Source organism: Mycteria americana, chromosome 4, assembly GCF_035582795.1.
Source record: "Mycteria americana isolate JAX WOST 10 ecotype Jacksonville Zoo and Gardens chromosome 4, USCA_MyAme_1.0, whole genome shotgun sequence".
NCBI classification, from domain to species: Eukaryota; Metazoa; Chordata; class Aves; order Ciconiiformes; family Ciconiidae; genus Mycteria; species Mycteria americana.
Window position 1 is genome coordinate 31,359,366 of NC_134368.1, and position 27,074 is coordinate 31,386,439.

The 27,074-nt window shown below is 43.6% G+C and overlaps 1 protein-coding gene across 1 annotated transcript in view; it reads right to left on the reverse strand.

Annotated features, from left to right (window-relative positions):
- LNX1 (ligand of numb-protein X 1) overlaps positions 1–27,074 on the reverse strand; it is a 138,918-nt gene that overhangs the window by 27,426 nt on the left and 84,418 nt on the right. The window contains exons 3-5 of the mRNA XM_075500065.1: positions 9,098–9,339; positions 7,342–7,497; positions 1,665–1,820 (exon numbers count right to left, since the gene is read on the reverse strand). Coding sequence (XP_075356180.1) covers positions 1,665–1,820; positions 7,342–7,497; positions 9,098–9,339 — 554 coding nt within the window. The remainder of the gene's footprint in view (positions 1–1,664; positions 1,821–7,341; positions 7,498–9,097; positions 9,340–27,074) is intronic.

A 27,074-nucleotide genomic window follows, 5' to 3' on the forward strand; every position in this document is an offset into this window, starting at 1 on the left:
TTCTGAACATTATTTGCCCAGCTTGTAACTTGTTTGCTTCTCTCTAGACTGAAGGGTGGATTCACTCCATCTAAATCCAGGCCTCTAAGCCAAATGCGTAATTTGGTCATCTACTTGCTCTGGCTTCCTTTATGGTGCACGGGCACCCGAAGGGAGCGATACCCGCCTCAACGCTGAATCACCCCTGGAGGTGCTAAACTCTCTCCACGGCTATGTAAGAAGAAAGAGGCAATTAATTCTGGCATCTCAGTGGGGTGCTTAAAGTCAGACGATACAAGTAGTCCTCAAAAATCACCAAAGGCCTGATCCCTGCATCAGAATAAACATGCACATTTTACACTCTCATTGTGGCTATAAGGGTATTTATATGTAAAAATGCAAATGATAATCTGGATCCCCAGATCTCCTCTGCATGGAAATAGCATAAATAAATATCTCTGTATATTTTGCAGACTACAAAAGCAGTCCTATAGCAGAACTACTTCCATTTCCAATTGTGTAATGATTCACCTCATGTCCTAACAAACAGTGCTTTTTGACTCAAACACTCATTCTCTCATACCTCATTCCGAAAACTTTTCTAAAGGAATTACCCAGTTACATTTCTTGGCCATGGAGAACTGTGGACTAAACAAGCTATTGACACTCTCACGTTATTTCAGTCTGTAATTATCCCAGAGCAAAATCAGAGCAATGTGGCAGTGAGCAAGTCTCTACACTTATATAAGACTTACATATGTCTTTATATAAGGTATAAGCTCATATAAGTTTCTTCGCATCTTGAACAATGCCTTAACTGGTTTATTAAGTCTTGCAGTGGCACTTGGCTGACTGTCAATATGACTTTATGTAGATTCTTTCACAGGAATTTTTAATACCTAATTTCCTTCTGAAGTGCGCAGTCTGCAACAAAACAAATCTTCCCAAGACATTTTTCTTGCCGGTCTGCAAGTCACTAAGGTTTCTCTTTTCATAGTTAACAGGATGTACTGCTTTACCTCCTGTCTTCATTTGATTTGTGTTCTTTATCAAATATAATTAATAAATTGCACCGTTTTCTCCTCCGATGGGCCAAGCAACCAAAATAACTCCATGATCCCTTAATTTCTGCTCTCTTTGTTGAAGGCTTGCCTCTTGTTTTCATCCCAGACATATATATGGACATTTGTATTACCAACAACCCAGACTGTCATAAGTGAAAGGCCAATGCCTATTTTGATAAACTAACAGTAAGTTTGACAAACTAAATGTAAAAAATACACAAATACATATTTTTTTGAATAAGAAAATTCACGATCATTTTTCACCAAACAGTCTGCATTCACTGTGTGCAGTTTGACCAAAACCTACCAAGCCTATTTCAAGACGATGCCATGTCTGGAAAGCAATGTCTTCAACGTGAATTTTTCTAATGTATATACCATACCCAGAAGAGGTGGACCCTGCTCCAGCACCTGGTTGCGTACAGTGAATGGGGCCTCAGCAGCCCAATTTAAGGGACTCCACCTGGGTTGAGGGCTTGTACCATTCACATATACACAGCCTGTTGTGAGGCTGGAGCATCAGTTTGCACAGACCCCATGTTCCAGCCCTTACACTCTTAGAATTCTCTGTTCTCTTTGAGTAGGTTTTCCAGAGCAGGAAAACCCAGGAGTATTGCATACCTTTCTTTACCATTTTATATTTCCAGTCCTTAAATATCGAAGAGCTGCTGAATCTAGAAAGAAGTAAACTTTCTGTCTTGTTTTTGGTGATTCTTGCAGGTTTTTCCACAGAGTGTTGTGTTTTTGTCACCGGGGGTTGTATGGAGCATTCTGAATCTGTCAATATAAATGTCAATAAAATGTCATCTGCATTCAGAAGGATTGTGTGTGCTTTTTCCTCAAGCAATATTTTCCTTATATTAGTGTGCAATTTTATTGATATTTTCACACATCCCATTACAGTAACAAATAACATAGGAGAGACCAGCTTTACACAGTAAACTCCGCTTGTCTGGTACGATGTAGGACACCGAGCACTTGTTAGTATAGTGACCATGAGACCGTAATACAAAATTTTAAATATGCTCAATATTTTATCCCCACAGTTTATAATACTTAATGGTAGTGTTCCTTCAGTGCTTAGGTTTTGGCCAACTTCTTTGTGCACCGTGCTCCTTCTGACAGTGCTGCCATCAGGATAACTTCTGCCTTCATTCCCAGTAGCCGGTGTGACAAAGCACTGTGTAATGTTTGCTATGACTCTTGAGTCCAGATTAATCCAAGGCCACTGTAAACAAAACTTGTGTCTCAGATTGCAAGTCCTTATTTAGATCAGAAGGTCTGACTGATGTGAGGTGCCAGCCCACCCCCACGAATAAGGCTATCTGCAGGGACACACACTCGTGCTTCCCGGCGCCTGGTCACCAGAATTTTAACGAAGCTTACATAACCTATTCTTGGAAAATTCTTGTGTCTGTGAATGTCATGTGTACTTGTGCTAGTGTGGGACTTTGTTCTGCAACTCTTCCTTCCCAACTGATTTTCATTTAGCATTTCATTCTCACAGCAGTTTGCCAACATTTTGATTTAATGCCTTCCATTAATTCTCATGGGATGCTGGTCCGATGCAGGGCCAGGTAGAAGGCAATGCCAGCTCTAACGCCTCTTCTTGCTTCTGGACATTCCTCTCACCAAAGGCTTCCCAAAAGAACGAAACCAAAACTGTTGTAGAGTTGAATGTGTCTCAAAAGAGTTGTGGCTATCTCATCTACAGCAGGCAAAGTTTATCGGTCTGCAGTGGAGGAAATGCCACAGAGCCAATCTCTTTCTTCTGGAAATTGCCTGGCTCATCGTCCTAGAGCAGAGTGCTTTGAACAAGTACCGAAAGATTTCCAACAGCTTTGGGAAACCTGAACTGCAACTAAATCAAATCTGGGGAAAACAGGAACAGTGTGGGATTCCTGTGGGGTGCAGCCTTTCTGAGACAGAAGTTGGGCTGCACCGTCTTGTCCTGGGGCTGGATAAGCCACTTTCTTTTCTGCACATAGAGAGCCTTAATGCCATGAAATGGCTGATACCTCGAGCCATCTGTGTTTCACTTACCTTCTTTTTCTTCATGTACCTTTCCCAGTCATTGAAGTATTTATAATATCTATCTATCTATTATATATATGTATATAAAATACAACAGGGCTCAGACTGAACAGTAGGAGTGAGATACACCCATACAACAGGAGAGCCTGTTCTGTCGTCCTGCCAGGGCTGCCTTGGTCTTGACTGCTGCAAAGCAGTAACAGACAGTAGAACTGCACCCACAATGAGACTAAGAAGAAGGAGTTTGACTTTGAACAACATTTGATATCCTCAAGCAATCATAAATTCAATATTTTGTACAACGGTTTGACTGCAAAATGGAACTGATGAACGTTTTTGAAAACCAGCAGCACGGCTCCCTTTTACTGTAAAACTGTATAGAGGTTTTTGCAATTGCATTCCCAAATTCTTTCCTCCTAAAGCGTTAGCTGGTTTACGACTTGTATTTGTAGATCAGTGTGAGTAAAGAGTATATATATATAGTCTTTCTTGGAAGTGAATTTAAAGAGTGTGATGCCAAACTAAGAGCACAGTGATACAAATAAGCATAGCAAAGCTGGAGCAGCCTTTGCTCGGAGATATTTTATCTTTTAAGTAGATTGCCAAGGTCATTTACACTAGTAGATCCAGTCAGAAGATGTTACATCTTAAACGCATCAGTGCCGGAAGGATGTCCCTGTCACCTTCCCTCATGTCTCAGAATTAAACCATCTCTTTTAAACTTTCCTAACTTCTACTTCAGGCCTGGAAAGCTATTTGTAGCTGTAAGTGCTATTACTGAGATTACGCTCAGGTAGATATCACAAGCTTGGGTGCTGCACTACAGACAAATACTTTTTTGCATGGGTTATTTACAAATGACCAAATTATTAAAAATGAGAAAATCTTAACGCCTCCTTCCCTTAAATATTTTCTCATCAGTGTTTGCACTTTTCATTCACTTCTAACATTTTCTTCCGTTTGGGCAATGAACAGTTCTCTGCTGAAAATGTCACCAAAACGTTTAAACAGGCGAACAAAGAAAGCCTGAATCTTTTAAATCCAAAATGGGCACATATGACATTGTTTAAACAAATCAAACCACAGGTTGCAAATGGAAATCATGAAGTAATCTTCAGAGTGCAGGACTGCTACCAGCTCCAGGTATAAGATAGCATTAGACTGTAACTATTTCTCTGCTGTAATTATAACAGGAACACATTTGCCGTTATATATAATATTTTTCAGTGTGCCTGGGTAGCAAAGGAGTTTTCCAAAACCAGTACTGCATTCAGCTTCAAGGTAAGGAGAATCATGGTTATTTGAATATTTTTTCTCCCACATCAGGAATGATTATTTTGTCTTGCACCCTCACAGTCATATTGCAACTGAGCATTGGCCCAACAGACACATCAGCTTCAGATTAAAGGTCCCTACACACTCTGCAGTGGGCAAATAGTTAATCTGGCATCAGCGCTGCTGATGCTGAGCGCCAAAACATAGGTACGCACTATGGTTTTCGTTCTCAGAGCTCTTTTGACCAAAATACAGGCAAAACGCAGATTAAACAGAGACATCTGAACTAAGATGAGGGAATTCTGAAAACTGGGGACAGGTGGACTATAATATGTTGAGCTTTGCAGGATGATCTGTCAGCTCCTTTATCAACAAGGCGCTATCAGCAAGAAGGGGTTATTTCACTCTGTGCCCACCGTGAGGCTGGCACAGTCTCAGCTTTATTCTGCTCATGCACTGACTAAGCCTGGTGAGGAAAGGAGCCCCCAGAGAGGCGGTGAGGTGCCATCGATCTCCGGGAGCAATGAGGCATGGCTGAGGTGTGCTCTCAGGTGGTCCCAGGCATGAACCTGTGAAACCTGGGGCAAGGCAGCAGCAGGAATCGGTGCTCTCACACTGGGTGTGGGGACTTCTGAGGCCAGGAACCACCGCCCACTGGAGCACCTCCGTTCCCAGGAAAGCGGAGTGGCAATGGGGAGACAGACATGTGGGGCTGCTTTTTACCAACGGGTTTGGGCTGGACCTTTAGCAAGCACAGGGCAGAGCATACTGCAGCTATCCCTAAAGAGTGACCAGCAGCTCTAACCAGGAGTCCAACTGCAGACTACTCAGAACAGCTGAGGATTTTTAAAAATAAGTAAAAGAAGCAAACATATAGAACTGGAGAAGAAAACAAGCCTCCAGCTGGCAGGATGATGATAACTGCTACAGAAAGAAGTTTATTCATTTGCTTCTCCACCAAGAAGAAACAGAGAACGCCTTTGAGATGCCACTACACAAAGCACTTGTTGCAAAGGACTGAGTAGAGATTCTTGTTAACGTTGTATTTATATTGCTGCAAGTTACTTGCTTGCATTTTTTTAAAGACTAAATTCCTGAACTGTGTAATCAAAATGCATTCTTTGCATATGTAATTAATACAGTAATTTAGGTACCCAGCTTCTGTGATCTCATGCATAAGAGTAACTGCTCATTAAGTAGTTACATGCCTACCTGGTTTTTCCAGTGCAGTAGAATATATTTGGAAGTTTACAGGCAGGCTTGCTGCAGAGCAATGAAACCACAAGCAGAGTCAAGGACAGAATGACAATCTTGACACTGTGAATGGGACCCTGAAGTGGCAATCACTTCAGGGCCCCATTATATGTCCCTTAAAAAGGAGACAACAGCGCTTTTCATTCTGCTGGGAATGTAAAGGCCAGTGTTATCTTCACACCTCTTTCTGTTACCATCTGGACTGTGCTGGGTTACTGGATAGGTACTGTTGGCATCCAGATCATCCTCACACGCTCTGGGCATGAAACCATACTTTCAGTGGAACAATTAGTAATGTCAACTCTAAGCCTAGGTAGAAAGCGGTCATAAAAATCTCTATGCCCCATCCTGAAGAGGTGTCTTTTGAAAAGTATGAACTTGAGACATGCAGAATTTCACTCCAGCTGAAGAAGGGCAAGCTTTTGCTTAAAATGGATTGAACAGTTGCTAGGGAATGAGAAACATACCCGCCTGCTCAAAGAGGGCTGTAGACTAATTATTAGCAAAATTTTACTTGGGGGAAAAAGAAATAAAATATTTGGGACACTAAAGTTATTAATGATGTTTCCGGGCCAAGGAGCAGATTCACATTACTTTTATGAAAAAAGTTCACAATTTTGAATTATCAGGTTTTATTCTGGCTACATCAGCAAGTACGTGGACTAGGAGAGTAAGTACCAAGAACACAGTAACGTAGTGAAACTCTCCTGAAGGAATAAGCAAATAAAGCAGAAGAAATATTGAACACTGTTCTCCAGTTCACCACTTCAAGAATAATGATGCCTAAACACAGCATTTGGCAGCCTTTTGTCCTTATTATTTTGTGTGGGTTTCAATGATAGCGTGAAATAGAGAGAAAAGGGAAGTTGGATATTTTGTCGTCTTAAAGCCCTTACCCTGGACATTTGATCTAGGAAGAGAAGTGAGGTGCTGAGCATTCAAGCAAAGGAATAATAAGCTCAGTGAAGACCTTGGTTAAGACAATGATTCCCACTCTATCATCACTTCCTCTTGATGCATGAATGCTAACGTTGGCTTTGTAATTACAGTCCAAAGCAATTAGTAACATTTGGTTATTGCTTTGAGAATGCCAAATGTTAAGTGTTACTGCCTGCCAGACCCCTCATCCTTGACATACGTCAGACAAACTTGCCTCTCCCCCCCGTTTAAGAGCGCCGCATTCTTGCCTCATTACCTGCCTGGCTGAGGTAATACAAGCCTGTCACCAAGGATCCCACAGAAGTGCTGGAATAATTAGAGTACTTTGCACTTACATACCATCCTCCCATTGGGAATTTCCAGTGCTTCATAAACATTAGCCAAAACTGATGAATTTCCTATCATGTACGATCACTGTGATCCGTTTGTTTTAGGAGGACAGACACATGTTGGTGAAGCCTCTTCAACAAAATGACAGAGCAAATCAACAACAGCTCCAGTAATAGATCCCAGACGCCCTGATCCCACATCCCGTGTGCTAGATATTGCGCTGGCTGTAGCATGCAGGCTGTTACCAGAAAAGCCCTACGTGAGGTCCCACACACCCCAGCAATATGCTTGCCTGCCAGGCACTAACAACTTTTTAAAGAAAATAAGGAAAGATTGGGTTTTCTGTTTTTTTTAATCACGCACAGCCCACCACATGAAAGGCATGTCAGTCATGGACATCAAGTTCCGACATGGATACGGTCCCCTACCCATTTTAAGTGATAACACAAGGAGAACAAATCGTTACCTTCCTCTCCAGCAGCAGAGTTTCCAACAGTCTCCCTTTCCCGGTCAGCCTGGTTGGAAACCGCGCTTCCACTTTTTGTCCTTCGAAGAACACTGAATGCCTTGTTTATTTTTTTAAAAGATCTGCTTCTTATAGTGGAGCGTTCAAAGTGTCGAGCTGCAACAGCAGGAAAAACCAAATCAATAGAGTTCAGCAGTTCTGGGCTAGAACCACATCATTTCTGCAGCCGTCGGCATACAACAGGGCACAACAGCAACGGCAAGGCTCCCTGGACTTCACCTTTGCACCTGACTCCCGCTGACACTCCAAGGCTGCACCCACCTGAATCTGGGTACAATTCTCCTACCTCTGTCCCACACCCTGGAATTGCCACCTCCCCTGTCTCTTTTGCCAGCCACACACATAAATCTCCTGTGAACGTGGTAGCCTGGGAGAGAATAATCCTCAGTCGAGGCAGAATCAGCAACAATCCCATGAAAAATGCATATAAAAGGAAGATGCACTGCCCTTCCCAGGCTATATAAGTTTGACCAAAAAAAAAAGCTGGAAGCTGTTGTTAAAAACTCTTCTTGGAAAAAAAATGGCACAGCTGCCTCAAAACCCCACAATGCTTGCAAAGCCACCAACAGCAGCCAACAGTTTCATGTCAAAAATTCAAAGATTATCAGGTGGGAGGGACCAACTAAATCATATCTTCTAACGTGGGTAAGGCAATTAAAAAAAAATCATAGTAGTTTCAAAACATCACTCTCTTTTCCATCCTGCTGAAGATATCTTCGTGGCTGTTACTGCTCCGTCTCTTCGAGCTCTGCATGCTAGCCAAACATTGTAATCTAATAATACAGCATTCCCTCAAACCAGACTGTGGCCTCTAAACTCAATAAAACTGGCAGGATTTAATTTCATTCTGGTGTTCTCTTCTTGCTCCCTCCCTTTCCTCGCCTGTCTAGCCCCATGCACACAAGAGGATAGTGCTGCTCATTTTTTAGTCTTTCTTCAGCCCTTCATCCATCCTCCCAACACGCAGCTGGTGCAACACAAGGTGGGATATTCACTTTGGCTTCAGAGTCCTCAAATGCAAGCTTTGAACTCACGGTTAACGCTTCCAAGTCTGCCTTTGGCCAGGCCGTGTTTTTCAAATATGACGCTCATCAGATCCAGGTGCAGTGTCACAGGGTGAAGGATCAAGGCAAGGTTTCCTGGTGCAACTTGTCCCTGACTGTGGTTATTTCAGCAGGACCAGCTCCTCTGAGCTGCACCTCCCTGGGAGGCTGGCAAACATCCCCCAGGTTCCCAGGACCCTTCTTAAGGTTTGTTTTCCTGCAAATATTTGGCAACTGCCAAACACACTTCTCAACAGGCTTGGGGGTAGGCGCCCATGGCATGGTCTATGGGGGTTACTTGGGCCACCATGTTTTGGTGAAGCCATTACAAAGCTACACCATCTCTCTGGCACATCACACGTGCTATTTTCTCTTCCAACTGAGCTGATTTGCCTAAATAATCTTTCTTAAGACCTGTGGTTTGCACGTGTGCAGCTAGTCCGTCTTCAGCTTGGTGCTGCCCCTGGCCAAGCTAATTTGTTTTTCACCTCAAATCTATTGGGTCACTGAGTGCGCAATTTGACGAGCCATGTAAAATTAAAGCTTTCGTTCTCCCTTTTTTTTTTTTTAAAGCCACCAGCAACATATGTTCCACAGAAAACAGTTGCTGAAAGAGGCCACCAAGCTCTGAAACCATCACTTTTAGTTCTTACTTCTGTTTCGGTTGCTGCGATGCAGGTCTCCGGGGCTGCTGCTGGACTGGCTGTCCTCCGAGGTGGGGCTGAAGGCCGGGTTTACCAGCCCCGGCTCGTCTGTCATTAAGGCGATGGCCGCAGCTGCCGAGAGCTCAGGGCCCAGGGCAGCTACTGCTAAGCTGGAGCCATGGTCTGGGGAGCAGTCTTGGGAACGCCTCTTCCGCTCCTTAGTAAGGCCATAGTGGGATGCTCCTTTACACCTAAGGAGAAGGGAGGGAAAGGGAGATACGCTAAGTTGTGTTTAAATGTTGCGTACTTAAGGAAATTATCTGGTGCCGAGGAGTCACTCGGAGTACAAACTGTGACAATCACGGTGGCCGATGAAATACGGACGCTTAACAAAACGGAAAAATGCCAGTCCCGTCATGTTACGCAGAATCAAAAAGAAGGAAAACTGTCTTCCAAATTAGCTGAATTACCACCTTACATGGAAAGACTACTGCTGGTCAAGAAAAAACAGAGTGCCACAGCCTTGCCTGTAGTCTCATGTATAAATCGTTACTGCGGATGCAAGAAGACGGGAATAGCAGGTGGCTAATTAAGCCAGAGGCTACAGTCTATAATCTTCCCCTTGCCTCTGGTCAATGAAAGAGAGACGGGTGAGGCCTGGTAGCTTCTCCAGGTCTGCTGGTGAAGTAAAAGGCACCTTACCCAGCCCTGCGCCCTGACAAATCTTCCCGGTCACCAGGGTGGTCCCACTGGGAGCACAGCGCTGTGGTCCTTCATGCAGGAGGCAGGGTCTGCCCTTCAGGTAGAGGCCAATGCAATCAATGAAGGGAGGGCAGCAGGCGGGAGTCGAACGCCTGGGGACTGTGGGAATCGAGTCCCCACGCGGTGCCCATACAGACCATTTACTACTTGAACTGCACCTGATGAATTGTTTTCAAATCCAGCCATGGAGATGAAGTTTCCAGCTCTGCTATTCCAGCTCAGTTGAGACACTAAAATAGAGGGGTCATCGCCTTGATGGAGGAAGAGGTGCAAGATGTGGTGGGGGTCCCACTGGCCCCGCAGCCCTGCCAGAGACAAGGAGGGAGCGTGGGGCTCCCACCAAATGACTGAGCGCAGGTCCTCAGACCTCAGACCAAGGTTCTTGGGCCAGCCCGGGACTTCACCAGCTTGGAGAGCTCAAGGCTGGTGCTAAAATAATTCTGGAGGAAAATCCAAATCCTAAATCCTGACTGAACCTCTGCAGTGACAAAATCCTCTGTTTCTGGTGGAGACATGTAAATTCCCAGAAGAGCTGAAGATACAGAGTTGTGAGAGGCAAATTAAAAGCCTGCTTTGAAACAACTTACTTGTGGTCCCAACTCTCTGCTCTAGATTCATCCTAGACAGCAAAGGCAGCACCACGCATGGCATTTCTTTCTTAAGACTTGTTAAAGAAAGTCACTTAAATGAAATTAAAGGTCACTGTGCTCTTCATGAGTCAGTATTTAATTAAAGCTATAAAATAACTGAAAAGACAGAGTGGCCCAAGGACACAGCACCTATGACTTTTCTCTAGCACCACTTCTGCCCAGTGCCCACCCACTAGAACCTCATTTACTATAGTAAAAAAAAAATAATCTGCCTTTTAATCATAGTCTAATGAGCTTGGCCTACTTTCAGCTACTATTATCTCTTTCTTCATAGCAAAGGCTAACTGATGACTTTCATAAAAGTGCCCTGTAGGACGAACTCACAGAAATAGCTGCAGAAACCCTTAGGGAGAGAAAGCTCTTCGTAATATATGGCATGCACAAAAGGCAATGCATAATACATACAGTACACAACGCTAGTGGGTTAAGTGTCAGAAAAAGAAGTATTTCACTGAGCAGAGGCCTTGGAAGAGAAATGATTTATGGAAGCAGTTCCTGGGACAGAAAGATGAGATGAGGACAAGTCACAGAGCTCTCTATATCAGCTTCGGAGAAGCAGTTTAATTTCTCTTACGGTATAGGCTTTTTATGAGAGACAATTGAATTAAAAGCTTTTTTTAGCACTAAATTATGATTTACCATCATTTACCTCATACTGCTTCTGACAACTTCCATCTTAAAGAGGGAAAAAACCCCAACCCAAACTGTATCATACTGATGCAGCTGTGTAAGGGCTTTGTATATGCTTTAAGGTTTGGATGGGAACGGCTGTGGCAGAAGTTATTTCTAAAACCTTTCACAAGAAAAAGGAGGTGTCTCAAGAGAAAATGCTCTTGCGGAAGAGAAGGTTGATCAACTATTTCAAAAGACCAACAAAAAGCTATTTTGGGCACCTATTCCGAGATGAGACTGCAACAATAATCACGTAAAACAGAAAAGAAGAGCTCTCCTGCCTCCACTGCAGCAGGCATTTTCCCATTCCTTCCCCCATCTGACCTCCTCATTAGCTTGAGCTGCTGCAAGCTGCACACCCCACCAGCATCCCACACCCTGGCAGGATGCTCTCCTTTTTATTTCATAGGGAGCAGAAGCACAAAGGCCTCCCCCTCTTGCAGCATACCTAAACTTCTCCTACACAGCGTTTTGGGAGACCAGCTCCCCAGCATCCTTGACCTCTCCCACTTGCAGTGGGGTCGCATTTACTAATCCAGCCTATGACTGCTCAACAAAATAGTTAAAAATAGTCTAAAAAGCCAGCACAGCAAAACATACTCAAGGCAATGGCTTCAGGGTGAATTGTTTGCTGTTCTCAAAAGACAACGGCTGCCTTACAGAGATCCTGCAAAGATTCAGAATATGATAAGAGATGTTCCTACTTCACATTTTATTTTATTTTCCTCTGTTTTCACTATGCCAGTAAAGCTTCAGAAGTTGATATTAGGGCACCAGCCTTGTGAACGGGTCCTCAAAAGAAGATCTTTTTTTATTTTTGGTGTGTTGCATGAAGATCAACAAGAAGATCAGGAGAGGCTCTGCCCAAAGATTCCCAGCTACATGGATTCAGTTGCTGCCTGGTGCCCATCTGCAACTTCGCTACTAAAGCCTTCCCTTTCTGTGGAAATCCTCACTCGCTGCTGCTGGCTGCACTGCAGACACCCGGTTAACAGCATCAATCCAACAGCAACGAACAGAAGACAGTTACTTTGAATGTAGAGAGGGCTGACACAGTTTAAGATGTGGCTTACTGGAGAAGACAAGTTGTCATGACACAAAGCACAAGGCATATCTTTCTAACTCTGCCAGAAATAGTTAAAAGAGAACCAAAGCTCTTCAAGTAGGAGCATCGAAGCTATTTCTTAAGTAATTGCGGCAGGCAGAAACGAACACAAATCAAGCTCGCTTTCTTCAGGTTAACACAGTGTCCTTGAAGAAGAAAAAAAAGTCCCAAGCCCTCAAACTTGTAATAAAATCTGCAACAGCATCTCTTCACTTTCATTATTTTCCTTGTGCTGACACTGCTGTGATAACAGAAAACAGAAGATGACTGTCTAAGTGGAATCATATTTATAGTGGCTCAGCTACATTTTTCCATATGGTTGGATTTGGCTCCCAGAAAAGAGAGATCCATAAAACAGCTACATGCCAGTACTAATTATCTCTCACTGTGATTATTAATCAGCCGCCTGATTTACAGCTGGAAGAGCGGGATACCTGATTAATGGAGGCCAGTCGGAAAGCGAACCCAATGCTGTCTGGTGGCCAAGGTGAACTACTGATTTATGGTCCTTCTTGGTCGCACTGGACAGTGAGTACATCCGTGCAGCCGTACGATACTGAAACAATTTGAAGGCCAAAACTGAGAGAGATAAACAGACATAAATAATGCGTGTTGTACAGTTCATGCCATTAGTGTCACTAGGTGCATACAGGAAATTCAGAAAATGGTTTCTTCTGTTTGCACAGCCTCTTTTATGAAGCAGAAATGTGCTGTCCTAAATATTGGCCGTATGTACGAACCACTGGGCAGTGAGAGGGCAGTGGCAGCTGCTGAAACTTCACCTGCGGCTACGATTCTGGCTGGCATTGAAGCCAGTGGCCACAGGGCAAGCCTTGTCCCGCACCCTGCTCCACACGTAAGGGAGGCTCTGCAGTCCAGTCCTCAGGAGCAGCACATCCCAAGTGCTGGAGCCAGGAGATCCAAAACCCCGTGGCTGCTTTAACTTGGTCCTGCCATTTATAACAACAAGCTTCAGTCAAACTCAAAGCCAACAGAAACATTTCCACGTTATTTGCAAATTCAAATAAAAACAGTGGTTTGAAAACAGAGATGTGTTTTCCTTGCAGCATCCCTAACTCACACAGTGTAGTGAGGAGGGCCTGAAAGTGAGGTTGACCTCAAGGATTTCCATTACCCAGGCTGACACAGGAGCAAAATGTAAAGGCAAAACATAAACAAGGACAACTGCATGGAGTTTTCACCTTACTTCTAGTGATTTAAATGAAACAAAATCGCAGGCAAAAAATACATATATATCTTTATAATGCAATTGCTCTTTTAAAAACGCCCTGCTTTCTATCTGTGTCACATCACAGGCTGCCCCTCTTTCTCCCTGTCTCACATCTGACTGCCTGGACAGGAAACGGGAAAAAAGTGAATCTAGAGAGTGACAGTGCTTGTGAGCCCGGTCTGGCACAAATAAACAGAGCAGAAGCTCTCCCTGCCCAGTTCCCGCAGTGCTTTGCCAACCTCACTTCCAGCGCACTCATATTTTGGTGCTGTTTTGTTTTAGAGCAGCAGCAATGGACACATTGTCTGAGTGCAATTAAGAATAAAGTATACAAAGCACTCACGATTGCCCAGCAGAAGAAAATACTTCATAATGGGCTGTCATCTCTGTTCCAAAGCTAAACCTTGATCAGGGTAGACAAGTATGTTTCAGCTATGCCCTCACTGCAAGCAGTCTCATCCCTGTGTAATTTGGGCTTGACGCAAGCCGGGATCAGAAGTACCAACAGTGTGGATCATACCCCAGCTCCGTCACGCAAACTCCCCAAGTTGCTCTGGTACCCCCAAACTGATCTGTCAGAAAGGCTGATGGAGACCAAGGTGAAGGTGACCTTCTGAAGGTGACCAAGAAGGAGCGTTCTGGATAACCTGGTGCTGATCACCTCACTTGTGGGACCTGGTGAGAGGCTCCTGCTGCGTCTAGGAAGGAAGGTGGGATTTGAAGCAGAGAGGATGACTCATAAGAAGATGTTGGCAATTCCTGCCCCATGGGAACCATTCGCACCGTGTGTGCATCAGCAGTGACTGTACCCCAAACATAGCCCAAGTACCAACCATATGGATTTCAGGCCAAGTGCCTAAACTCTAAAGCTTTCTGAAACTCCATCATAAGTGAGTGAACTGACTTGGTCAGTTCTCAGGCAGAGATCACACCAACTCTTCTGATCTTACTTTTGCCAACCTTGCACCAGGAACCAGAGAAAAAAAAACAAAAAAGGAGCCAGGCACCTCACCTAAACTCCAACCAAATCCCGTGTTACGGATCTAAGCTAAAAGGTGGCAAATGCACAATCTCCCTTCCAGACCGACCATACCAGCGCTTAAGAGGCCAGAGACATCAACAGCTGCAGCAGTGAAGGTGACTAACACCTTGCTGCTCCTTACACCCAATGATGATGTATCATCTTTGCTCAGAAAGCTGGCTTCTGTGAATCCTGGTCCTACATGCCAAAGTCCTCTTTTTTGCTATGTATGAAAATCCGTCCTGGAACTGAGTGCTTAACAGCAATGCTTTTGCCTTGGTAATTCTGAGTTCTTGCAAGGATTAACCACTGCATGAATGCTGCATATGAAAAAACTTCATAAATAAGTACCCAATTTATTTTTTTTAAATGCATTTGCCTTTTCTGCTTTTTATAAAGGATTGTGTCATGTCAAGAGCATTCCTCAGGCTACTTTAATCACCAGCTATGGCTAGGAAGGTCCTGCCTACGTTAAACTTTCCTCAATGTTCATAAAGAAGGGGATGAGCCATCTAAAAAGCAAAGCTTAAACTCCTGTATTACGGTTTCCAACCAACATTTGCTGAAAGTCAGGCTGCAAAAACCTTGTCTAAACCTGCGACTAGAAACAGGCTGTTCTCTGCACCTGCACTTGAATTTCATAACGCCAGCAACATTTCTAGATGCTCCCCACTGCTGGTGTGTGTACTCTGTGCCCTGGCGTTGATGGACTTGGCTATCCTCTCCCTGGTGGTCTCCCTTAGCACAGTGTCGGAGGCTTGCCATCTTGTTTGGGAGAAAAAAAAACGCTCATTTTTCACCTGACTTAGGTGGGAAATTGTCCCAGTTACTGTTACTCTTTCACTTCAATAACCCTATAAACAAAAGCATTTTAGAGATAGCTTCCTGACACCTGGGGCATCGGGGCTGGCTGGGAGGGAGGCGCAGGCCGGCGGCTTGATCCCCGCTGCCTCCGGAGGGTTGAGGATGAGTGATTCCATCCTGCGCCTCCATAAACACCGCTCTTCTCCATGTCAGCACGGAGATAACTATGATAGAAGTTCAGATGAGGCAAATGGCTTCTCTGTCTAGCTGTCAGAGAGATTTTCTCATGTTATTTGCTCTCTACTGTCAACCAGAGACCTTTGCTAAAGGATAAACATGTAGTAGATTTAGTGGTTCTATATTTCTGCATTACTATTCTATAAATATTTATAAAGGTCCTCATAACATTTATTTCTTTAAGCTAAAGTTATTTAGCCTGAATACTTTCCCACAAGATAGGAAAAACCTCTTAAATATCTATTTTTTTTCAGTTAAATTTCTGCATATCCCTGTTACGGTTTCCTTATGGTTTTTGTTTTAATGAAGCCATCATAATTCAACAAACTCTGGAACTACCTTACTAGTAAAGCCTAAAGATGTGCTGTGTCCTGTCTGTAAAGATTTGACCCCAGGGAAGGGATGTCAGTTTTACAATGTTTTTGCATTATGATGCTGTCAAACAAAATATATTTGTATATTATATAAGGAACATGTGCAGGAGTATCTGTACACTTAGACTTCCACGTCAGCTACTCTGTACGAATTTGGGTGCACCACTAGAAAAAGGACTTATAGTTCCCACAAATGAAAAAAAAAAAGGTTTTCTAAGCGTATGAAGAAGATACATGTTGAGTGTTCTTTATAATTACTGTGTTAGTCATCAGCTACAGTGACGTACTCCCATTTCTGTGATTTGGTTGCTGAGAAGGAGAAGCAAGCATGGCTAGCAATTTTGGTACAGGCCCTTGAAAGTATTTTTTATTAGTAAAGAATGGAATTGCAGTTCAGAGTTCAGTCCCCAGAGTTCCCAAAACTACCGACGGACAGACAGCTGGTGCCAGACACAAAGGGAACAAGCATTCAATGGAAACCAAATCCCCATTTTAAATTTGACTGCTCATACTGAGGGAAGGGAGGAATCTCCTGATTTCCTACTAGTTTTCAGAAGAGCTGAAAGAACTTGGAACACATTTTTATCCTTAAACAAATTGTAGAGTTTAAATTTCATGTACATGCTACCAAAGTATCATGTAACATGTGGTCATGTTTAAGCTTTTTTTCCCGTCTCTTTAAAAAGCAAAAAGTTGTATTTCAACCACTATCATCAGCTTCTATTATGAAATCTTTTAAAAGGCCCATTAACCTCTATCATGGGAACAGGGAATTGGAAGAAATAGGTAAACAATTGTGGGCAAAAATCATGACTGGGATTATTGTGCAATGATCCCAGTTGTTGTTGGGACTGTGTACAAATTGTTGGTCCAGATCACGTTCTCTCCCCTCCCCTGACACTTCTTCCAGGCCATTACTCTGTCACCGATGGTTTTGAAACTACAACCGTACTGATTTCTCTTCAAGGTTCAAGCACCATTTCAAGTTCTAGTCTTAAGCCATTCCAACAAATTGCAGCTGTCTTACACACAGGGGAATGGAGCTGCGAATTGCTAGAGACAGCTGAGATGGGCAAGTCAGCATACAGGCTGGAAATGCCGACTTCTTGTATGGATTAGCACAGCTTCTCTATTGTGCCTAACACAACAACTACTATAGAGAAGCTAATATTCACGATTGACTTTGTGGCTTCACCTTCTGTTGCCCCTTCCCCACTGTGCCCAAGCCACCAATGCTCTGAGAATGCCCAAGGGCATCAGCAGCCTGTTCCCACTGCTCACATGAGGCATGCCCTTGGGTTGCTGCTACAGCTTCTACCTTTTCCATGCTGCCTTTAAATGTAATGCTTGTAGAACACAGGCAGACAGCGAGAAACAAAAATGAGGAATTAACCAGGCTGAAAGATTGCAGTCAGCCTATTAATCATTATTTGCTCCTAGATTACTATAAACAAACATTTTTCATCACAGGGAGGTTACTGGCCAGAAGTACAGAACAACAATGATCTTGTGTGATGCAAAAGAACAGCAGTATTTATTTATACGGAACTTACTCAATTAAATACTGAAGCTCCCCAAGAGTAAGATAATAATATTAAACATATCTCATGCAATCTACTCACACCAGCGGACACAAACAAGGAAAACAGAGGAGCAGCACACTATCTCTAACTCTTGGTAGGTGCTCAGGTACTGACACAGCAAGGAACCTGTGAGTACCTGGAGAGTCAGAGCAAAATAAGAGGGAAAAAGAAAACACTTTGCACTAACATTTTTGAGCTGGTGAGAGCCTGTAAACCTTGCTGATGGCTTGTAGTGCTTTTAGCATTCAACAACTTATAATACATCATTTAAACTCACTAATCCTGTTCAAGTGCTATATTAAAGTCCTAAAGTACTAAAAACTCCTCTTGACTTCAGTGAAGCTGGAGCTTGATTGAAACTTTACCAGGTGCTTTCATCACCTTCCAGAATTGCACCGTTTTCTACACAACACACTTAAAAGCTTCAGCCTTCCCCGCTCTTGAAGAAGAGTAAAACTGGAACATTGTTTCAAAAGAAAGTGAGAAAACATAAATTAGAAAGACCCCTGAGAGGTTTCTTCATGGAAAACTTGGGTACTTATCAATACTCATGTATTCTTTTATCTACAGTCGGTGTGCACGAGGGAGCAATCACATGCGATGTGTATCAGTTGGGTATTTGGAAAGTAACGTAACCCTTGCCATCAACAGCTGTCAGATTCATATCTGGCTTTCAGGTCCATCCAAGACCACTCAAAGAACAGCACTGGTACTCTGTAGGCAGTCTTGACCACTGATTTTGCCTTATACTAATAAAATAAGGATATAACCTTTTTACAGTAGGAATTGAGATCGTATGTAATGAGACTGCAGCAGGATCACTGAATGTATTCCTCATTTAGAACCTTAACTGAAAAATGAGCCTAGGGAAAATCACAGCATATATATACAAAGGCTCAACAAACATTAATGCTGCTAAAATCAAGTTAACTGTGACAAAAATAACAAGTGCAAGGACAAAGAAATTCTTAAGGCATTGCAATGCTATACCTCATAATACCTCACAATCCAATACACTGCATTTTTCAAATTATGTGGATACACATATAATTAATGTTAAGAATAAACATTCAATCTGTTGATTCATATGTTTTTCATGTTTATTGTTCAGTGTTTTGATCACCGGATTATATTCAACAGGTATAACTAGTCTCCTGGAACTTAGTATCTCAGCATCGTCTTCCCCTCCTACTATCCCCACCTATACTATAAAAACTTTATGATGCAGTGAGCAAAATATGCTTGCAATAGGACAAAGGGTTTTGTTTTTTTAACAAGAGTGACAATATCAGTGTAACCCAATTCTTGCAGCTACAGGCAGAAGATCCTGCCAGACAGAAACTTTGTATTTACACATACTTAGCACATATTTCTTTTTAAAATAAAACTAATTACAATATCTGCTGTGTCACAGACTCAACAAGTCAGCACTACTGAGAGCAGGTTTGAGGCTTCTGTTGGCACAAAGCCGTGACACACGCACATAAGTCTCTAGATGTAAAATAATAAAAAGGGAACATAGTGTTCAATTTCAAGATGTTTTCAAACCAAGGCTTGGGTTTACTAATAAGTTCTCCACTGGAATTTGAAATTACAGGAAACAATGGGACTGCAGCCAGTAAATAACGAATGCTGTCTTTATATCCTCTTATTGACAGAACATGCTATGGACAGCCACCCACAGCTCTAGCTCTGGTGGCACTTGCCTCTGACCTCAGTGACCCAAAAGTCACATAAGATCCCTTTTAGCTCAGCATGGGTATCTAAATTACATTGCTAACACATCTTGGTACACATCAAGCCCTGAACACGTACTTGCTTCCTCATGGGGAAGGTCAGAAAAAGGAGGTCTCAGCACACCTTCTCAGAAGTTGAAAAACCACAGAGATCCCTGTCAGATGCCCATCTGAGTGTTGAGCAAACATCTTCTGCCACCATGACTAAGTAGCGTCTTAAGATGTCACAAATGTTTCCCATTTAAAAAAGTAGTTCTCCTGTCTTATCAAATCCAATGTCTGATATTCAACGAGGACCCCGAATCAGTCCTGTAAGAAGTGAACGGCATGTGACTCATGAATCACTGTGTCTTAAAACCCTAAAACAACACAGGCTCCTTGTAGGGGTGGGGAAGGAAGAGTACAACATTTCCTGGTGTATCACAGAGCTCAGTTTCCAGGATTTCAGCCTAAATGAGTATTGACACTGGCATAAGAAGTACATAAGTCACGTTGTTGACTAAATATCTCATTACACTAGTTTTTTGCGACGATAACATAGCCAACAGTACGTTTTGCTAGAGAAACACCATTCTGGCTTCTACTCCTCCTGGCTCTGCAGTCTTCCCCTTTGGGGAAGTCTGGCTGGAACTACCTTCCAGTATGGCTGGAAGAGGATGGATCAGAGGGACGTTAAGAGCCAGTTTTCAGAACAAAACTCCCCAAACCCATTGGGCATGCAAAAATCTTCACTGTGGTTTTATGGGTGCCACCCAGTTGAATATGAGATATTTCAGTGAGATATTTCACCCTCCCATTAAAATAAACACACATCGTAAAAGCATTTAAAGGCTCCAGAAAGTCCATATCCAGCCACAGCACAAGTATGGCTGGAATGCTGTTTACAGTCTTCTGAAAGCTCACATGGTAGGAAATGCTCACTTATGCTGTGAAAATTGTGAAGTCCACTTTTTTTGAATCACCATTTTTTAAACAAAACTATCAGAAATACTTTTAACAAAAAGTATTAACAGCTTTTACAAAACCAACTTTTCAGAAAAGTATCAGAAATACTTTTAACCTGAATTCCTTTAGCCAAATCTGAAAAAAGCCTTCTCCCCACACAGCTACCTACAGGCAGGGCTGTGCTCAATACCATGGAAAACATCCAAAACCACCGCGGTGCGGTTTCCCTCCTGTCCCACGTGGGCCACTGTCAGGGCTCACTTGGCAAGGGAGGCTGGCGGAGCTCACACCCTCACACCTCCGTTTCGGGAGTGCTCTAACCACTAAAGCTCAGGTCACGTTGGGGTAAGGCTGATCACTGCTCCTCCTGCTGAAGCTTATTCAGAGAGGTGGATTAAGCAAGAGGGAGCCCGATGCTATCGCCGAATGGAAAACTGGTGCCTGGGGAGGGAGAATCTGAGTCCTGCTTCCAAGGCTGCTGTGGCTTTTCAGCTGAAGTTGGGAGAGGTTCATAAAATAAGGCACTGTCCTCTGTTAGTCTGACCAGTGTCTTGGGGAAAAACTGGCAATACCACCTAGGGACACAAGCCCTTCTTCAGTCTGAAGCTGAAGAAGTGACCTTTGAGGCTTCAAATACAGGTTGAGAACCTCTCTGTAAAAATGTGTCTTGTTTTCTTAGACCACCAGGATTTAACGGATGAATCAAAGGATAAAATGCATAAACGAGGGTGGAAGCAGCAATCCAACCCCGGAACCCCTTAATTACAGAAGATGCCTTCAGAAGTGGGTACCGTATTACCAACATCACAAAATGGGTTTCTCTGACAAAGGCAAGGATCACAGAATCACAGAACAGCCTAGGCTGGAAGGGACCTCAAAAGATCATCTGGTCCAGTCTTTCATGGGAAAGGGAGCCTAGATGAGATTATCTAGCACTCCAATCGCATCTTGAAAACCTCCAGTGATAGAAAATCTACCACGTCCCTGGGGAGGTTGTTCCAGTGAATGATTGTTCTCACTGTAAAAACGTAGAAGGAGAAAATAACTTTTGCACCATATCTTACTTTAAGCCCCAGTTGCTCAGGCTGCTGCTTCTTCATATTCCGTAACTCACAGCTGCTATACGTTTCCTTAGGTTTTCTTAGTCGCTTCTACTCTTTCAGATTTCATGCTATTTTTGCACAGTATAAATAACAAAAAATGTTCTCACTGTTTTTTTCTTTGATTATTCAATCAATTAAAAAAAGTTCAGCGTAAGAGGCAGTCATCTCATACTGTTCTTGTTACAAAACACATTAACTTATGTACTCTTCCTACTAAAATACAGGAAATAGAAAAAAAAATCCCAGAATGTTCTTTAGGAAGCTGCTCTTTCATTCCCCCTTTTATGCCACTGCAGCCATGGGAATCCCAATATTCAAGCTCTAATAACTATTTTCGCTTTCAAAATTAAAAAATAAACATCACAGACGCAGCTGGGCACCTAGAACACCATGGGCAAACCTGGGCAGCAGGTTTGGAGAACTGAACCTTGAGCATGAGCTGCAATTATATTCCCCCAGGTAATCCAAGACGGTGGCCTTGTCATTGCTGTCCTAGGAGAGGGCACATCCTGCTTGACCTTGCTGCTCCCACGAAATGGGTGGAGGCTGCTGTGCGAGAGGCTGCCTTGAAATGAATCCAAATCATGAATTTTCTGTGACAGGTTGTGGCATCTGGGTGACTCAGCCAGCCTCTGCGCCCGAGGCTGTTCCAGCCCAGGCTGCGATTTTGCTAACGTCACAATTTAAGTAGACTTGGGACTCGTTAGCAGTGATGATGGACCCCCTGAAGGAAAACACAGGTGGCATAGGAAATGATGTCAGTTCATTATCGGCTCTGAAAGGGGGATAATTATATCCGTCTTCAAACTGAGATGACCCTGGTCCTTCAGAAGGGAGCTGGCAGTCTAACCTCCAGCAGCATGCTCACGCCATGCCTCATCACCTGCTAATTTTCACAGCAAAGGCACTACCCACATCATGACTCAAGGTGACCCAAGCCATCACCAACAGACAGGATCTCCAGCTGGACATCTACACTGGTGTCCAGCAGACGGCAGCACGCTGGGGGCATTGGACATGTTGGCAGCCCAGATTCAAACGTACATAAAACGAATCCTACTTGCTTCATGTAAATATCACCGCAACAGCCTGTCAATGCAGATGGCTCATCGAGCCAAACTGACCAGCTTTGTAACACAGAATAATCTTACAGCTACAATGAGAAAATTTTCTCTGCTTCCAAAATATCTGCCCCAGCCTGACAGGAACACTGAGGATAAAAAACAATTGAGTAGACAGACTAAACAAAACTGTAGTGCATTTAAATATTTATACTAGCAATTGAGACATGGGTCTCTGTTTTAGTATTTTTTGCAGTGCCTTGGACCAGTGGTTGGTGGTTTACCTATCTTCAGCTGGTTGTGCCTTCTGAGGAAGTCCTTAACTGCTCCTGAACCAAGCTCACTTCCTGGGAGGGCAAAGCCAGATGCCCCGTGCTCAGCACCGTGTGTTTAGAAGGGTGCAATACGGAGGGAAAAGGAGGAGGAGGAAGAAAGGGAAAGAAATACCTAACAATTTAGCGACCGTAAACAGAACAACAGCCTCATGGCAAATTATTTTCTTATTTCTTTGAAAGCTAATTGAAGATGCTACAGCATCACGTAGGAGGGTTTGCTGAGTACTCAGATACTGGCATTAAGGAGATCTTCCAAAATCGAGCACAAACTGTTCTGCACAGGCTAACCATGTCAGCCTCCAGAGATGGTGCGGCTTGCTAAGGGACTGACTGTCTGCAGCGGGGAAGTACGTGGTTACTGTAGTGGTTGGGGAATGGCACCTTAGCCACACTGGGGATATTACACGTAGAAACACACATCCGAGACTAGCTCCCCTGGAGATATCCCTGTTCCAGAGTAAGAGCATTCACCAGAGAAGCTACCCTGGAGTAAGAACAGTCCTGTCACTTCACACCTGGCTTTATTATGGATTAACTTCCCTGTGTGCTCAAACCATCTTTTTGGGGATAACTTCTGCCCTTTCTTCTCTGCCCTTTCTTCTGGGTGCCAAATGGAAAGCGTGGGAGCTCTCAGTGCCAATTCTAGGTGTTAGTTTCCCGATGCCGCTGCACCCTGTAACTCGAGGTTCTGCATCCCGAGCTCCTTTCTTCACACTAGTAGTGGTCATGTGTAATCAGGGTAACAGTACATTTATGGCTTGTGTTCAAGTCTACAGAGGTACCTGCCCATTTCTTTAGCCCACAAAGAATCAGGTGTAACAAAGCACAGACATTCCTGACGATGGACATAAGTAATGCAGGGAAGTGAAGCAAGAGATCCTTCTGTTACTGGGGGAAAAACAGACCAATTTTTTCTTTCCTTTGATAACTTGTTTTCTGTTAATGAACCTCTTAAAAGTATCATTTTAACTCTGTTGCCCTAATAAAACTTTAGGGGTAAAAAGACGTCCCAACTCAGTAGGCAGACTTTTCTGACAGCATCCTTTGTAAGAGAACCTGACTCTGTAAAAGGTGATTCATTCGATCAGCCATGTCTAGCGGTGGTTCAGGATCAGTTAAGAGGTGATATTGTCCCGTAGTTCAAACTCTGGAGCTCTGTGAGAGCTAGGGTCTACCCCTCACCCTGCCACATCTTTAAAACAAGTTAGAGGTTCGCTTTCTTTCATGTGTAATAAAGAGTCCTTAGGGCTTACTATGTTTTTGTTCAATGTCTCCCACAACACAGATTTGGCTAATTTGTGGGTTCTTTAAACTGCCATAGCACAAAAAGCAATAAGAATAAAAGCAGTCCCGTAGAGCCCTAACTGTAGGAACAGCACTTTTATTCCCCTTCAGATACCTCAGCATCTCTAGCAAAAAGGAGAGCGGGGAATGAAAATAACAGACACCCATCTACCTTCTAAAAGCACAGAAGAGGTTGGAACTGGAAACAAAGCTCTGGAGCTGCGTCCAAGTGTTGCTAAAGACACAGAATCACAGATCATCCAAATTTTTGTGCTCAGCCCTGGCCCTGGCAGCTCACCATTGGCTTGCAAGGGCAAGGACCATTTCTCTTCAACGTGCCTATTTCAGAAGACCTGGAAGGAGTGCTCTTTGCAAAGCAGTCAGAAGGGAGGGGAGGATAACATCAGCAACTGCTTCCCTGGTACAGGGGACTGTAGGCAGCACAGCTGTTCTTCTTGGAAATGTCAGAGAGGGGAAAAAAAAGTGCCGAGGGAGTTGTCATCGGCAGACAGCACAATAGGGGGTTCCAGAATAATCTTGTGATTATTACATTTGTTGTGTAATAAACAGTGATAACCTTTTGTTGAAAGCACTGCTCAGGAAGCCCAGGTCTGACTAACTTTACAAATAGCAAACACCGCTTGAAAAACAGATATGTACATTATAAAATCACTTAGGATCCAGTTTCCCTGTTTCTCTCTGATGAAGGAGAGCACAGGCATGTCTCAGCGCAGATGCTGCAGCTGAGGTAGCCCTGTATCAGCCCTCTCCTGCCTGGTCACAGCCACGTCCAGGGAACGTTGGCAGGAGGATTTCAGGCCATACCCATGGCCCCACCTCTCTCTCTTTGTCTGCCCCCTTGGCAAGCTGCCCGTCGCATGGGAGGTCCGTGCGGGGCCCGTCCTCTCACCAGCGCCTGCAGACAAATAGCAAAACGCTATCCCTGGGCTCTGCAGGACGTCACGCACCTTCGGGAGCAAAACACGATCTCAAGGTTGTTTTGAAATCCTGCCGGTGTATGGCTACGCAGGGAACCACGGAAGCTCGTGAGTTGTGTCATACGGTGCCAGACCTATCCCACTCTCGAGCACTGCCAGGAGATGGGGAAAAAATGGCACAGAAGCTTTTTGAATGAAGACGACCCAAACCGTAAGCCCTGAATTTCCCTGTAGCCAACAGAAAAAAAACCAAACCTGAATCCTCTGCTTCCTTGTGCCCAGGACACTGAGACAAAATGGAGACATCAAAATGATTCCTACTTCATGCCCATCACTGTGGTCAACCAGAGGTGTGGTGGGAGGGGAACAGGATCCATCCCCAGCCTATAGCTGCACTGTTCAGCTCCTTCAGTAGCTTCTGGCACAGGTAGCAAGTCTATTCATCCTCTAAACCCCTTGAGGCCTTCTGGAGTGGTGTGGATGAGCCTTACAAGGACTAGACTCAAGGCTGGAGGCAAACAGGGACCTTTCCGCACTCTTTCCCTTTAGCTGCAGATCTGACCACGCAGTGGTGGGTTGCTATTTTATCGTCAGTCCTGCTACTCTCCTGAAAACATCCTGCTTCAAAGGGACTTTCTGGTCAGTGTTAAAGTCACGGAGTTTGTTCGTGTCAATGCTGGGAGATAAATTTCAACAAAAAAAACCAGGAGAAAAGTCACAATTTTGTAAGATCTGTTGTCATGGAGCTACCATTGTCACAAGGGACAGGAAAAGTGGAGTCTGAGGTTTTACAAAGCTCCCACACAGGGATGTGGGTTTTTTTTGGGGGGGTGGTTATTACAGAGATTGCAGAAGTTGGAGTCTATGACATTTTATTTGTATTGTTTCAACTTATTCACCCACACGCCCTCAAGGGATGTTCTGTTTTTTAAAACTGCTGTTTCTGCTAAAAACAGCGTGGTGCGAATCAGTGTGGTTTTCCCCCCAAATATTTTTTTGTATCACTACTACTTTATCTCTCTGCTATATACATGTAACAAATAGATGTTTGCCCGTGTATGCAAAACCTCATTTACTTCCTAATACATTCCAATGAAAATCAAGAGAGTAATTCGCTGAAGTCAGTGGAATAATATCTATATAGAACTAATCTAAATGAGGAAAAAACCAAGCACGTTGATATTACTCTTTTCACTTCTTCCATCTTCCATAGCTTCCTCTGTCTGAGTACTGAAATAGCAGATAGAGTAACGAGAGATGGAGGCCCTCGAACCAAATGAATCAGCCAGGTAAGAGGGACTGAATAATATAGCGGGAGAACTTTTGACTCCTATTTTCTTGGCTTATTTTATTTTCATTGTTTGTAGTGGGTTTTGTAGGACAGTTTGCAGCTCTTCTAAGGATTTCAGTCCAGGTGGTAATTGAACTAGGCAGAGGATCAGTAGATAAAACTCTGATTAGATGTCAGTTCTACAATTGAGCTATTTCACAGCTTGGCTTAACCTATGTTTAGTCTAACAGATAAATGTTTAGAGTTCACCAGGACTGCCGAAGTGAAGTTAATATAAAGAAAGTCTCACCAAACCTGGTCAATCCATAAAGCTTTCTTTGTATTTAGCCTTCAACTCTGCATGTTTTGTTGAAGTTAAGCTCCACAGCTTAAATTCACAGTTTACTCCTACATTAATCCATAATTTTAAAATAAGAAACATTAATCCATAATTTTAAAATAAGAAGCATAACCATCTCAGAGTTTTGCAATGCTGCAACGGTGCAAGGAGATGGAAGACACATGGCTCGGCGTGCTCAGCATCACTGGAGTTAACCACAGGGGGCCCCGGCAGATCACAGTCAGCCAGTTTCTCTCTTTCCCTTTCCTCCTTACTCTCCTTGAACAAGACACTCAAGGCAATAGCCCTTTCACTGACTATTTCACTATTTCACAGACCAGTCAGGTGCTTGGAGACAAGAGAAGGGAGCCAACGGGGCCTCACCACCGCTGCAAGGAGGAGGACAGGGCTCGTGCAGCCCCAGCAGACGTGCCTCTCCATGGACTGATTGAAATTACCAGGTTCAAGTGACTTTGAAATTAGAGAGAGGTGATCTCCATTCACCTCCCACAGTTAAATCCAGGGCCAGCATACT